At 34.6% G+C, this 14,883-nt stretch overlaps 1 protein-coding gene across 4 annotated transcripts in view; it reads left to right on the top strand.

Annotated features, from left to right (window-relative positions):
• LOC111051317 overlaps positions 1 to 13,561 on the top strand; it is a 93,504-nt gene extending 79,943 nt beyond the window's left edge. For 2 of the 4 annotated variants that reach the window (XM_039429479.1, XM_022337806.2), the window contains exons 2-3: positions 470 to 519; positions 8,474 to 13,561. In XM_039429479.1, coding sequence (XP_039285413.1) covers positions 8,494 to 11,343 — 2,850 coding nt within the window. In that variant the 5' untranslated portion in view covers positions 470 to 519; positions 8,474 to 8,493 and the 3' untranslated portion in view covers positions 11,344 to 13,561. The remainder of the gene's footprint in view (positions 1 to 469; positions 520 to 8,473) is intronic. The other 2 variants (XM_039429489.1, XM_039429483.1) reach the window with 2 other exon arrangements.
• Positions 13,562 to 14,883: the final 1,322 nt, after the last annotated feature.

Below are 14,883 nucleotides of genomic sequence, written 5' to 3'. Positions count from 1 at the left end.
ATAGAGGTCTACGTTATGTAGGGGTTCCTTAATTTTTATATACGTTATACAGGGGTCAAAATATTACTAAAACACACCAAAAATGATATAGTTATATATTCGTTATATAGAGGTTCGAATACGTATTTTGTATGCTACATAGGGGTTAATTTTCTATTATGATTTATGGGGTTTTCAAGGGACCGGAAAAAAAGAACTTTATACCGGGTTATTTGTTATATCGGGGTCCGTTATATCGAGGTTGTACTGTAACAAGAATGAATAATTTTCAATTTTATTATTTAGTATTGACATTTCTAAAAATGTCAACCTTTCATCTTATTATATTAAACATTGAGGGTAATTGTATATGAAAGTTATGCATTGAGAGATGAGCATCTCTCTTTTGATGGAATCTATTAAACTGGCCTCAGTTTTTAGTACTTGATTCTTTTTTAGATGAATGATGTAACTTATGTTTTTTTCTCAGGTGTGATTGTGGCTCATCAGCATCAATAACAATCTGCAGTTTGGAATGAGGTAAGTAAGCCTACATTGGAATGATCCTTACCTGACTATTATTGTCTTTTGTACAGTAAACAAATAGTAATTAATCCCTACATTTCAAAAGTGAATTAACTAATTGCCCTTCATGAAGGACAGAGTTAGGACAGGTTGTCTCTGTCACACAACCCTTTAAATTTTATACAAGAAAAAGTAGAAAATATTAAAAATTTATATCACTAAATTTGGATTAACATTTAACAAATCAAAATGAGAATCAACTTTCAAAAGATAATAGTTGCAAATGTGGAATTTGCTCCTACGATTATTCTTAAAAACAAAAATTCACTCACTCATGCACAGATTGCATATCAAGCTCAAAAAATAATTTTGTTCATTCTGAACAAAGATGATCTTGTTAAGAATATAAAATATTGAAAAAAATAATATACAAAATATAGAAATAGGTGGAATTCTAAGTTGAAGAAAGCTTGCTATATTTGACTCAACCCACGCCTAAATCAGTGTGTGACATGAAATTTAGTAATCATTGGATTTTTTGGATTTGAAGGGTTGTGCTATTTTCTAATTTATAAAAAATTGGAAGTTTGTAGCTTGAGCAATACTTCACTACAATACTTTGAGAAATATACTAATTTATGTTGAATTCAACATCAAATTGTTGAATTCCACAATTAATTTCAAATAATGAAATATAGGCTAAAGTTTGTTGTTTTAGCTATGAAAAACTTGTTTATTTGATAATGAATAGGTCTCATGGTTTAATGGTAATGAATTTGATTTCATGTGGATCAATTGTCAAAGGTAACATAACCCAAAAGTTTATGTTTATGCTATTATTATGCTTGGAAGTAAAAGAGTAGGTTGGAGTGTTAGATTTTTACTTTGAATGGCTATATCCTGGTATCATTTAAACTGTTTGGATAGTTTCAATTGATAAACACAAAGAATAAAAACATTAACTGTGACTGAGCATCATGATTAAATTTTGGGAGTAGATTTGTTTGTCATTTGGATTAATTCATCTTATAGAGATTTTTATTTTGAGGATTAACTTATTTTCTAGTCATTCAATTTGAGAATTTGCTCTTTTTGTTGTTACTATTGTTGGTTCACCATGAGAAGATCTCTAGGCCAATTTGAGAAGCTACTATGCATGCACATATTATGTGTTGCATGTATTGCAGGAATACACTTCAAGTTCAAAGGAGCATTAGATTTGAAGGCTAATCAATAATTGAATGAGTTTTCTAGGAATTGGGCATATGTGTCGTAACAGAAATGTATTTGAAGTGCACTTCAAGGAGTTAAATAGTCTTTTCTTCTTTGGCTAAGCCTTATACCAATCATATGGGGTCGGAATTTCTCTCCTTTAGCCGTCTTCTCTATAAAATCCTGTCATCTTCTCTCTGTAGCTTCAACCCTGCTCCTGCTAATCAGCCTCCACTCTGTTTTTCCACCTCATCCTTGGCCTTCCTCTCCCTCTCGTCCCACCAAGATACAAATCCTGCACCTTCTATCCCACATAATTCTCCTCACATCTCTGCACATCATGTTCAAGCCCCCTGCATCTTCCTACTCAAATGTACCACCCCCAACTGTACCTCTAATCACCTCATTACAAATCCTATCCCTTATTGTGACCCCACACATCCATCTTAACATTATCATCCCAGCAACTTCCATTTTCTTCCCTTGCCTCTTTGAAACAGGCCAGTTTTCTGTGCCATGCAACATAGCTGGTCTCACCACCAATCTGCACACTTTTCCCTTCATCTTGAGTTCACTCTCTTATCACAGAGCACACCACTCATCCAGTTGAACCATCCAAAATTCAGTCTATGCTGTATTTCTGCGTCCAGCCCATCATCCCTTTGAAAACTTGAACCAGATAATTGATCCTCATGAATGATTTGAGTGAGCTTTCATCCAGTTCCTCTGCACCAATGCCATGTACTCTGTCTTTGTCTGGCTTATTCTCATGCCTCTTTCCTCAAGTGCTTTCCTCCAGTTTTCCAATCTCCCTTCCAACTGGTTTCTGAAGTCCGTGTGGTACTACTTTTAACATGAAGAGGAGAAACCCATTTCTCCTTCACAGTTTGTATCATAGACACAGACACATCCTGCTCACAATTGGATGTGTCATGTCATTTTGCATCATGTTATGTTATGAACACAACTCCATAAAGTTCATACAAACCAATATACCTGCTGACCAGTAAACCACTATGGAACAAAGTCATGCAATAGCTGGAAGGGAGTGTTGGCTCTCTCTCACACTTGACTCACTTGACTTAGTTCCTTTGACTCCTTGAGGAGCATAGTGCATCCGAAAATGTTCTCCACTCATCTCTATTGGCTGCGAGCCTCTTGACCTCTGTCCTAGTCTTTCCCTGTTGCCTGTACTCTGCCTCGACCGTTCTTCTGCATGTCATCTGTGGGCATCCTTGTCTGCGTGATCCCTGGGGGTTCCAGCTCAATGCAGCCTTCTCAATCGCACCATCTTCTTTTCTCAATGTGTGCCCATTCCATCTCCATTTTCTCCTTTTCAGTTCCTCTTGGATTGGACATTGATTTGTTAACTGCCAGACATTGTCATTGGTGATTACCTCTGGCCAGTAGATGCACATGATGCAACATAAACATCGATTTATGAAGGTCTGCAGCTGCCCTACAATTCGCCCAGTGATCTTCCATGTTTCACATCCATATAAAAGCACTGATTTCATGTTGGTATTGAAAATCCGAATTTTTGTTGCCCTAGATATGTTTCTGTTTTTCCATAACTTGTTCAATTGAATGAAGGCACCATTCACTTTTCTAATTCGGCTTCCAACATCTTCATCAGTGCCCCCAGTGATGGTCACTGCACTCCCCAAATAAACAAAGGAGTCTACAGTCTGGATGCGAGTACCACCCACTTCAAACTGCCTATCTGTTGCTGCATTTGATCTCATTTCCTTTGTCTTTTTCTTATTAATACAGAGACCTGCTTCTGCAGCTTCTTTTTCTTGCCTAAAAAGTTTCTCTTCCATGTCTCTGGAGCACTGGGCTAATAGGCATATATCGTCAGCAAAGTCCAGGTCTTCCAGCCTCTGTCTTAACCCCCACTGCAGTCCTCTCCTTCTCCCCGCCTGTACATTCCTTATGACCCGATCCAATACCAGCAGGAACAATGTTGGTGACAGCATGCAACCTTGACAAACACCTGATCTTATTAGGAATGGCTGGGTAATCTTCCCTTCATGCAGTACCTGGCATTCATAGCCCTCATACATTTTCTCCAGTATTCTAATTATTTTAACTGGGATTCCATACTCTATTAAAGTTTTCCACAGCACACACCTATTGACTGAATCGAATGCCTTTTTGAAGTCAATAAAGGCCAAGTATAGTGTGACATGCCACTCATTACTTTGCTCCAAGATGATTCTCAAGATGAGTAAATCAACACAGCTGTGGTGTTTTCGGAATCCTGCTTGCTCTTTCCACAGTTTTCTTTCTATGGAGTCCTTTGTTTGATTTAAAATGACCCTTGACAGGACTTTTCCAGGCACTGATAATAATGTGATTCCTCTCCAGTTGTCACAGTTGGAGGTGTCACCTTTCTTTGGAATCTTCACTATCAGTCCTTTTTTCCAATCCTGTGGGACACTTTCTTTTGTCCATATCCTGTGAAAGAGCGGCTGGAGTATATCTGCTGTCAGGTCTACATCCACCCTCATTACATCTGGTGATATATTATCCAGTCCCGGTGCCTTGCCTCTCTTCAATCCATTCAGAGCCATATTGATCTCATCTTTTGTAGGGCTATGGACAAGAATTTCAGGGTTCTCCTCAAACGGTTGCTCATCTTCCTCTCCACCTTCCAGGTTTCCACTACCCAACAATTCCAAGAGATGCTCCCACCATATCTGCAGTTGATCTTCAATATTTGTGAGAAGCTCGCCTGTTTTACTTCTGACAGGTCTATTCTTTCTGGCCTTGTTCTTTGAGAGGATCCTTGTAATGCTATATAGCTTCTTGCTACCCCTTTTCTAGCTGCTTCCTCTGCTTTTGTAGCCATCCCATCTACAAACCTGCGGTGGTCATTTCTGACACTTTTCTTTATTTCCTTTTCAATTGCATTGTATTCTATTTGGGCTTGTCTCCTCTGGAGGCTAGTTTTACTTGCATTTAGAAGGCCCTTCTTTGCTTTTCTGTCTTCTATAAGATTCCAAGTAAGCTCAGACATCCATTCTTTTTTCCTATAATTTTTGCATCCTAGAACATTTATACAGGTCTCTTCAAGCAATCTTCATAGCACTCTTCCATGCAGGCTCTACATCCTCTCCATATGAATGCTGAGTTAGGGCTTCATACTTGTTTCTAAGTTCAATTTTAAAGGCATCCTCCACCTGTCTGCTTCATAACTTTGCCACATCAAAGCCTTTACTTGTGTTCGGAATTTTTTTCTGTGCTGACATAATTTTCAATTTAAATTCAGCAAGCATCAAGTGGTGATCACTCCCAACATCAGCTCCTCTTTTGTTTCTTACATCTTTCAGAGACTGTCGAAATTTCCTGCTCACTGCAATATGATCAATTTGGTTCTCTGTTATATGATCAGGAGATACCCATTAGATCTTATGGCATTTCTTGTGTGGGAATAAAGTACCTCCAATCACTAGATCCCTACTGGCACAGAAGTTTGTGAACATCTCACCATTTTTATTTTTTCACCAAGGCCATGCACTCCCATACGTGTCTCTCTCTCTCACACACACACACACACACACACACACAAACACACAGTACTGACAAGAGTAGGAGAATGCTGATAGGTAGTGGGAGTGATTAGTGGAGGATAGAGCATCAGACCTCTCCAACTTCGAGAAAGAGCCGTGTTAAAAGTAATATCTCGCAGACTTTAGTCTTTTTGCAGAGCACAATGTTATCAGCAAACAGCATGCACCATGGTGCTGGCCTCTTAATCTCATATTCTATGCCATCAATAATTAGGTCAAACAAGTATGGACTGAGTACTGAGCCTTGGTTAACACCAACTTGTACTTGGAATTCATTAGTTCTTCCCACACTGGTTCTCACATGTGTGATGGTTCATCTGTACACTTCCCTCACCAGATGAATATAATTCTCAGGTGCCCTACCATATGCCTTCTCCAAGGAGTTAGAGTAATTTTGAAAAATTAGCGGTGACACTGTAACAAAAAGGCTGAAGGCCAAGTTTTCAAATTTGGCTAATTTCAAGAAAGTAAATTATTGTAACAAAAGGGAGAAAGCTTCAAGTTCAGTTACCTGATGATCAATTTATTCTCAGAATAGAATACTCTAAAAGATTGAGTCTTTGAAATGACCTGTTCATCACAAAATTAGCAAGTTCTTCAGAAATGAAATGAAAATTTGCTTGATAGAAACTTTGAATGATTTGAATAGTTGGAGAAGGGGATTGATCATCTAGAATTCAGAATTCTAGATTTCATCAAGCATTGCTCCAGTCAGAATGTGAAAACCATGGCAGTCACGACCAAAATCAACCAAGCTGCTTAAGAAACAACCACAATGAACAGGGTTGATCAAAATATTGAAGGAATGATTGAGGTTGATTGAAGCTATCAATCAACTTTATTGTTTGATCAAGCCAATATATTGTTCAGGGTCTCCTTCACACTAGTCCTCAGCCAGCCAGGTTACTCAGGGTTAGTTCACAAGCTCTCGTTTCACTACAACTTCAGTCTAAAGCAAGTTCAAGACTAAGATAGACTAGAATTAAAGATTTGGTTCATGAGACACAGCTGAATCACATTCAAATTCAAATTGAATTTGAAAAATTTCTATAGGAATAATAAAATACTCCAGCTTTCTTGAACTGGAGCTCATGAACCTAATTATTGAACTGTGATGCAAAAAACTGGCTATTAGACTCATGCTTAGTTGCAGAGCTACTACATAAAATCAAACATAGCTATGTGAGACATAGTTTACAATCACTGACATAAATGGTTGGTCATTTGCCAAAGCCCATTCAGCTTTATCTCGAATTAGCATCACTCAGAAGTCACACTGCAGCTATATTCACTTTTTTACATCTACATTTCTGTACATGCTTCTATCCGACCAATGTCTTGACATTAAAAAAAGTCTCAATTGACATCACTGTGAACAGACCTAAAAGACCTCACAAATGATAAACAATATGGCGACTCTTGGCTTTTGGAGAGATTTCTCACCATATTTAGTGATTTGGAGGTTATAAGTTTAACAATGAAAATTCTAACTTACTGCTTTGACATTAAATTATTCTAGAATTTGACAGAAATTTCATCCAACCTAAGTTGATAATTATTATAATCATTGGTTTTCAATTACCTTGAAAAACCTACTTGATATTCAAACTTGGAAAGAGGTCTATTATGCACTACTCCATTCACATATGGCATTGCATTTTGGGGTAATTCTAGATGTCAGCCATATCTCCAAGTTGCAGAAATGGGCAATTCGTGTTATGGTAGGGGACTAAATTAGAACTAGTAGCAGACCCTTTATTAAGCAATTAAAAATTCCCCCACTCCCTAGTTTATATATGTTGGAAGCAATTTGACTAAAAAAAATGAGTCAATGTTTAAGAAGGGTTTCATGATACATTCCTATGAAACAAGACACAGACATGTACTCAGGGATGAAACACATTGCACAGCTTTATATAAGAAAAGGGGTAACCAGTGTAGGTATTCATCTATTCAATGCATTGCCAACACATTTAACCTGTCAAACGCTTGAAAAACTGAGAGTTCAGTTGAATACAGAACTGGAAGGATAGTGTTTCTGTTCGATTCATGAGTTTTTCAGCTGCTTCAGTTCATGGTGATTTTTGTAGACCTTCAAGAGTATATTTAACAATAGGTTTTATATATGAAAAATTTAAGTTATATAATTCAAATGATTGACAAGTCCATATACCCCTTTGAGAGGGGGTCAGTGGCTGCTAAATTATCTATCCATCTATCATGTAGGACAATTATTATAATTTAATAAGAATTATATAACAATTCTATTATATCGGTTGAGCACCTACAAGTAATGAGGCTATAATAATATGAGTTGTGGGTAGCCAAAATACGTGTTAAAAAATAAATACTTATGAATATTTACTTGTTAGAATGTTTCTACTTGAAAATGAAATTTTAATTCAAATTAAAAGTTAAATTATTCAATTTTATTTTATTTTTTAAATCTAGAATTTTCAACGTTGTTTTCCATCATGAACTGCTTATTATTGAATCACTTTTTGCTATTAAAAAGAATGACTAGCAGTCAGATTTTTTACAGTAAATGAATTAATCACTCACTTTATTTTATTTATTGTTAAAAATCTGACTACTAGTCGTTCTTTTTAAAAACAAAAAGTTATTTAAATTTTGTTTAAATTTGCTGTAATTTTTGAATTATAAAAAGTAGAAAGCAATCACTCTGAAAAACAAATTTTCCTTTCCTATGACAGTTAGAGACCATGCAATCCTGTCCATAAAGGTGCCAATACATCAAAAGATCAAAGTAACAAGCCAACTGCTGCCATGCATTCTTTAATTGGAGCTTGTGAACCGGTTCCTAGTATAATTGAGCAAGCTTGGATATACCAATCATTGTAATCATTGATGAATTTTTCATAATTTATATTCATATTGATTTTATATTTTTCACATGTTCCTGATATTGTATCTATTTTTGCAGGAAAGATATTAATTGTAATAATACTTAGAATCAATCATCACATGAAAAAAGGAAAACAATCCTATGAAACAAGATAGGAGTGAGGATTTTTCATACATGATTACTGTACCTTCAAGCTTGTTCAAACAGAGAATCAAAGTAAAAAATTGTGTTTTATTGAAACAAAGTAAATATTTTATTAGTTATGTATGTATATCAATCATCTTATTAATGTTGTGTTCCATTATTTTTCCAACAGGTGATGCCCATGAGAATCTAATGGCTGGCTCCATGAACAAATTTGAGGATGACTGCATCCTTATAGAGGATGATGATGAAGATGATAGAGAAAATATTCATGAATTCAATCACAAACAAGATGATGATGACATTGAAATTGTATTTGACAGTGCAAGCTCCATTGTGCTCAATAAGAACAATAATCACAACTACAGGAAAAGACCCTACTCTGCCTTGAATGAAACAAAAAATAATGAAAATAGAATGGCTGTCATAGATTTGACAGATGATGACGATGAATATAATGAAAACATGAGATTCAGGTCTCGAATATTGAAAGATTTTCCTGGTCTCTGTATTGATTTGATCAATGGTCTCAATTTCTACAATCGACTCCAGGAAAATGAGAAAACTGAGAGATTGAAACAATTAGAAAAAGAAGTAAGAAAGATAACCTCATTATCTATTGGAATGCTTGAAGCTTGGTTGATCAAAAAAACCTTGATACTTCAGAATCATCACTGTGAAAGGCATAGAAATTCTGATGGGACTAGGGTTAAAATGACTCTAATACAATGCAATGTATCAGGTGGTAGTATTTTCAAATGGAGTAGACCTTGTTGTAGTGGTGAACGAGCCATCTCAACCATGTATTTCAGGGGGTTTTTTGATGGTCAACTTTCTCCAAAATCCATATTACACCTCTTGTATGATTGGATAACCCTTACCAAACCTCTACAAGTTGCCAAAGATCTACAAAATGTGCCCTTAAGCTCAATACATAAACTGTATTGCTATTTTAGAGCTGTCTGCACATCTGCTATCCATGAACATTTTGAAAAACTTGGTGGGCAACGGAGAGCTGTAGAAGTCTGTTTAATGTATGTTGGCGTAAAGGACAATGCAATGAAGAGATTGAAAATTGTAATAGTTGGTGCTTATGATGTGACAACCAAAAAGAGAATCATTTTGTCATTACCTCCTATATCCCTGAGATCTAATAGTACATCATTAGATATTCTCTCGTGTTTCATTGATCAACAAAGTGTCATTGTGATAGACAGGACAGTAAGTAAGAGTTTATTCACAAATGTTGGGTTTCAGAATGTGTATTATCCATTCATCGATGGAGGTATTCCAGTGAACAATTCGAAGGTTATACAATTAACACGATCCTCTCTCCACATCTTTGATGCCTCTTTGAGCTCTCTCTCAACAGCACAAATTCAATTGTGCCTCAATGAATTGATGTGGCGTGAAGAATGGGGAACACATAGTTTGAGTGCCTACAACAAATTCCTGGCCCATGTAAGTGAACTCACCAGAACTGTTGAAAATTTCAAAACTCTAAGTGCAGTGCATTCAGTGCTTGATGCAATTGTTGCCAATCCTCATGAGCATTGGAGGTACTCACGATTGGAATGCTGCTCCACAAACTGCTCTACTACAACCAATCATCCAGCTGTTTCTACAGTGCAATCAACTACACTCAACAAATCTGCAATCAACAGGTCATTAACAGAATCAACTACACTCAACAAATCTGCAATCAACAGGTCATTAACAGAATCAACTACACTCAACAAATCTGCAATCAACAGGTCATTAACAGAATCAACTACACTTAACAAATCTGCAATCAACAGGTCATTAACAGAATCAACTGCAGAAGAACCCTCATCAGTATCAGTTATAGAACCTTACTACTATGGAACCTATTCAGGAGATGAGGTAATTTCTAGTGAAGCTGATTTTTCTGTTAGCTGTCATCTCTGTGCTGAAACATTCTACAAAAATGATTTATTCATTGAACATTTGATACAACATTCTCTGAACAAGACTGGTTTCAATAGAATAAGAGTTTGTACAGTTTGCCTGAAAAGCTTCAGCAATGAAATAAAATTAAGAAATCATATCACTAATTTTCATAAAAATAAACCTAGTGAAACTTCATGTTTGATTTGTGATGAAGATTTTTCATATCGGCTTAGACTTCTGGAACATATGAAAGATACTCATTCAGAACTTGAATTACCTTTTCGATGTGGTCTATGCAATTTCATGTGTTCTGAACAAAAACATCTAAGCAAACATTATTCTTCATTCCACAATCAAAATAGAAGTATTTGGTGTCCGGTCTGTTTCAAAATATTTGTTATAGAACCTGAGCAAGATAAGCTCTTATATGATCTCAACAATTTCACTCAACACATATTGCGACATCTTCAAAAGCCATTTGTTGAAAAATGTCCTAAGTGCTCACTCAATTTTATACATGCTGTTGCTATGAAAGACCACTTGGAAAATGATCATGGCAGTTGCAAAAACAAGATGGGAATTGTCAGACATAGTAGTATTGTGACTGAAAGAGACTCTAGAATTGTTAGAGATAGGAATCAGAAGTCAGGGTCAGCTCGTCACAATAGTAAAGTACTAACAACAATTGTGAAAATGTACAACACAATTCCCATTCAGAGACTCGATGTTTTTGGTCTTTCACCAAGTTCAATGTGTATTGAATGTGAAGGACCACTTACTCATCACAAGTTCAATTCCAGGTTCAACTGCAAGAAATGTACTTATTCAACATTTTGTGAACAAGCTGTCCGATATCATGTGATGGATATCCATATCAAGGAGTACTCCAGACACTCCTTATTAAAATTCAGAGATAATTCATTATCATGTTCTTGTGGTTACCTTAGTAAGTACAACAATAAAATGGCTAAACATTTTAGCTCTTGTAAAGTAAAACTACTTTATGGATACAATGAAAATGTAGTAAACAACTTCATTGTTTCATCTGTAATACTCAAAAAGTCTGTAACTAATAGTCAAATGCAGTCCACACCCAGTGTCCTGTTATCTGTTGGACTTATTAAAAGATGATGTTAGCTTTCATCAGCAGTAATCAAGCTGATGTGGCTCAATCAATAATTATGTTTGTATAATAGATGAATAAATGATTTTATCAAGTGTTCTGATTGTTTCAAAGATTAGAGGCCTACAGTAAGACTTCTTATTTCTATTAATTATTCATTGATCTTGAACAAACAAGAGACCACTTTTAAATAGTCAGTCAAGGTGGAGTTTATGATTAATAGCAACTCATTATTAATAAGTTTTAATGCTTGGATTAGAGAATAGTGGTTTATCTCTAACAGTACAAATATAGTGCCAAATTTCTTCTAACCTTCTCTCAATTTGAGGATAAATCAGCAAATTAACTATTTGTGTTCACCCAACTTTTGTCATATAGGCCTGATATCTTCAATCAACAATTTTCTTTGTCCTCTAGACAATGACATAACACTCTTTTTTTTCAAATAACTGAGCTTGTATTTTATTTGGTGCCTCATAGAGAAAGACCTCAAGTGCTGTTGATTGAATGTTATAATGTTTAATCTAAGAATTTTTCTGTCTCATACATTACCATTGTAAATATTTTTGATGGTGAAATTGTGTTCAAGCCTTTTGGTAATTCAATATGGTATTTGTTTCTTTCATCATTCAGGAATATTGGACATTAATGTCACATATATATTTGTAAATGTTATGGATTGTGAAATTGTGTTCAAATCTGTTGATAATTTGATATTATTGTTTCAGTTATGAAGGAATATTTTATTTTTTGTTACATATATAAAATATATACATACATATTTTATCTATCAGTATTTTTATTTTTTGTTTTAGCTGGGTTACATAACATTTACAATCAAAATGAAAAAAAAATTCTCAGATCTAACAATTGATGTTAAACATTTGCATGACCAGTATTTATAGAAAATTCACATAATCATCCCAAGTGGAATCAATCATTCTGTACACATGAAATTGCAACATTCAAATCACTAATCCCTTACAGATTAATAAATATATGGATGCATAATATAAATTATTGAATTGAAAATTATGTGTGGAACATATAACAACAACAACAAATAGCTATGATACAAAAATGATTGATGAATTAGGTAAATGGTAAAAGATTATCCAGATAAATTTGTGTAATAAAGACTATCTGGAAGTCCAATCTCTCTAGGCATCAATTCTGCATCACTGTAGAAATCAATCTAAATACAAACTATTCTTGCCAATAGATTGTATTTCTTTCATGAAGCAATCTCTGAAAAATTAAATACGTTGTTGCCAATCTTGAACACTCTCAAAGTGTTTGAACGTATTAAAAATTAATATGTGAATATTAGTTGTGAACAGTAGGTCAACAGTCTCCAATTTATCATATTTTTTAATTATAAAGTTTTTTGATTTGTTTCTATTTTAGTATATACTAAGATTATATAATCTGTTTATAGAAAGAAGAGACAACAAAACATGAAATTTGTAATTTTGTATGTATAAAAATGTTTTCTCATAAGATCTTAATTGCTTGACTTGTAAATACCAGCTTACAATCCTATCATATTATTATTTATTTATTTGAACAAAAAACAAGTGAGTTACAAAGTCAAAATAACAATATTTTTTATTTCTAGTTCATGATTTCAAAATGGATCAGAAAATATTTCTCATCCCCCCATAAGGGAACATGTAGGATATAAGAAATTGAAACCAGAAAAAAATGATGTCACACAAAATGAAATTGACCATGAAAAGCTCTATATGACAAGCACTCATAGCTGATGTACTGTGACTATTAAGTTCCTTATTTATTTCCTATTTTCTGAGTGCTAAGCATTACTGCTCCAATGGAGTCTTACTGCTCCAATAACCACTTACACAATGTTTGTTTACATTGTCTTTCAGCTCCATGAATAGACCAGGTTTTGTAACAGTTAATTTAGTTTATCATAATGTTTCACAGGTGAAATTGACTCACAAATAATTCTTAAGCAAAAAAAGCCATGCACATTCAATTTAAATCAATAGCAACAGAGGAAAAATGAACAAAATTGATATTTGTGAAAAAATAAAAGAAATGAACAAAAAATGATAATAGTGAATAGATAAAATGATGTATAATAATGTATATAGATGTATACAAGTGTACAGATATAGGTCACTTTAGTGAATAAAATATTGATATCTGATCATATAATTCTATTTTTGAGAATTTGGTGATAAATAAAAATGTTTTACTGATCGGAGTCGTTGAATAAATATCCTTGTGGGTTTTCATAGAAATTTAGGTACTTATATTTCATGATATATAATTCTCCACTATGTCTACCCAGATCACTTTTCCTAACACTGTACACAATTGTGTGCCACAAACAGCATGCTGTAATATTATTGATAGGACACCTATGACCTTTAACAACTGTGCCATTAGTTAAGCTGGAATTGACTAAACAAGTACCGGTAGCATTGAACTACAATTTGATCTACAATCATGTTATAACTTGAACATTAAAACATAAAATTCCATCCATGATAGCTGTCTTTTCACAATAGATGTTTTAAAACTTATATCATAATTTGGAAATTATGCAATAGGTTTGAATTTTTGGAAAGGTTCTCCACCAATCACAACGCAGGATTATTCAGGATTATCATACCCTCAAAGTAACAGTGTAAAAAATTGATTGCTGAACTGAAATCAGCTAATCCGATCAATCAAATAACCTGTTCTAACTTATAAATCAGTTACACCAGCATCTATTTCAAATATTATATTCCACTAGCTGGCAGGCATGTGGCACTCCAGGTTGAATCAACCAACATGCTTTGCTTATTAGATGCATTATTCCAAAGTTATTAGTCAGGAATTCTCTTTTCGCCACACTGCACAGAAAGCACTGTTTTCCAGTCCCTACTTAGATCTGAAAGACCTTGTTTGCAGATGACTCTTGTCTGACATAAGAAACAGGTTTCTTTTCCAGTCTAGGCCAGAAAGTGTACTCTTTCCAGCCACAGTAAGTAAGTCCGTAGTTAATGTCATCCACTAGATCAGGCGAGTGTCTACTTTCTTCATCAAAGTCGCCATGACTTCAGTTCGAATTTCGAATCAAAACAATTCAGCATTTGCTTCACAACCATTTTTATTCAATTACTAATTGTTGATTAGCGCATTCCGAATTTTCAAAAATGTTTGAAGATGACAACACCTGTGATATTCCAAGTGAAATTTTAAAAGAATCTGAAATCCTGACTGCAAATCTTCTACCACTAAAATCAAGAGATAGGTATGATAACAAGTATTCTTTATTTTGTATTCCTTATTTATTTTGTCAGCAATACCTGTAGTGTGGCAAAAAATATCATTTGCACCACAGGCAAAAATGCTTTCCGGCTCTCAATCTCTTCTAGTCCTTGGACTTGAAAACTGATTTCGAGCCAGAAAAATCTCATTTTCTGCTCTAGGTGCGAAATATACTATTTTTGCCAAGCTGCTTCATTTGACTGTAATTTCTGCCCAATCTAGTTAATTTCCCATAATTTTGCTCTGTGTGTGTGTTAGTAACT

The sequence above is a fragment of the Nilaparvata lugens genome, chromosome 1 (assembly GCF_014356525.2).
Source record: "Nilaparvata lugens isolate BPH chromosome 1, ASM1435652v1, whole genome shotgun sequence".
NCBI lineage: Eukaryota > Metazoa > Arthropoda > Insecta > Hemiptera > Delphacidae > Nilaparvata > Nilaparvata lugens.
The sequence above is the reverse complement of the archived record's forward strand: the minus strand, read 5'-3'. Positions and strand labels throughout refer to the sequence as shown.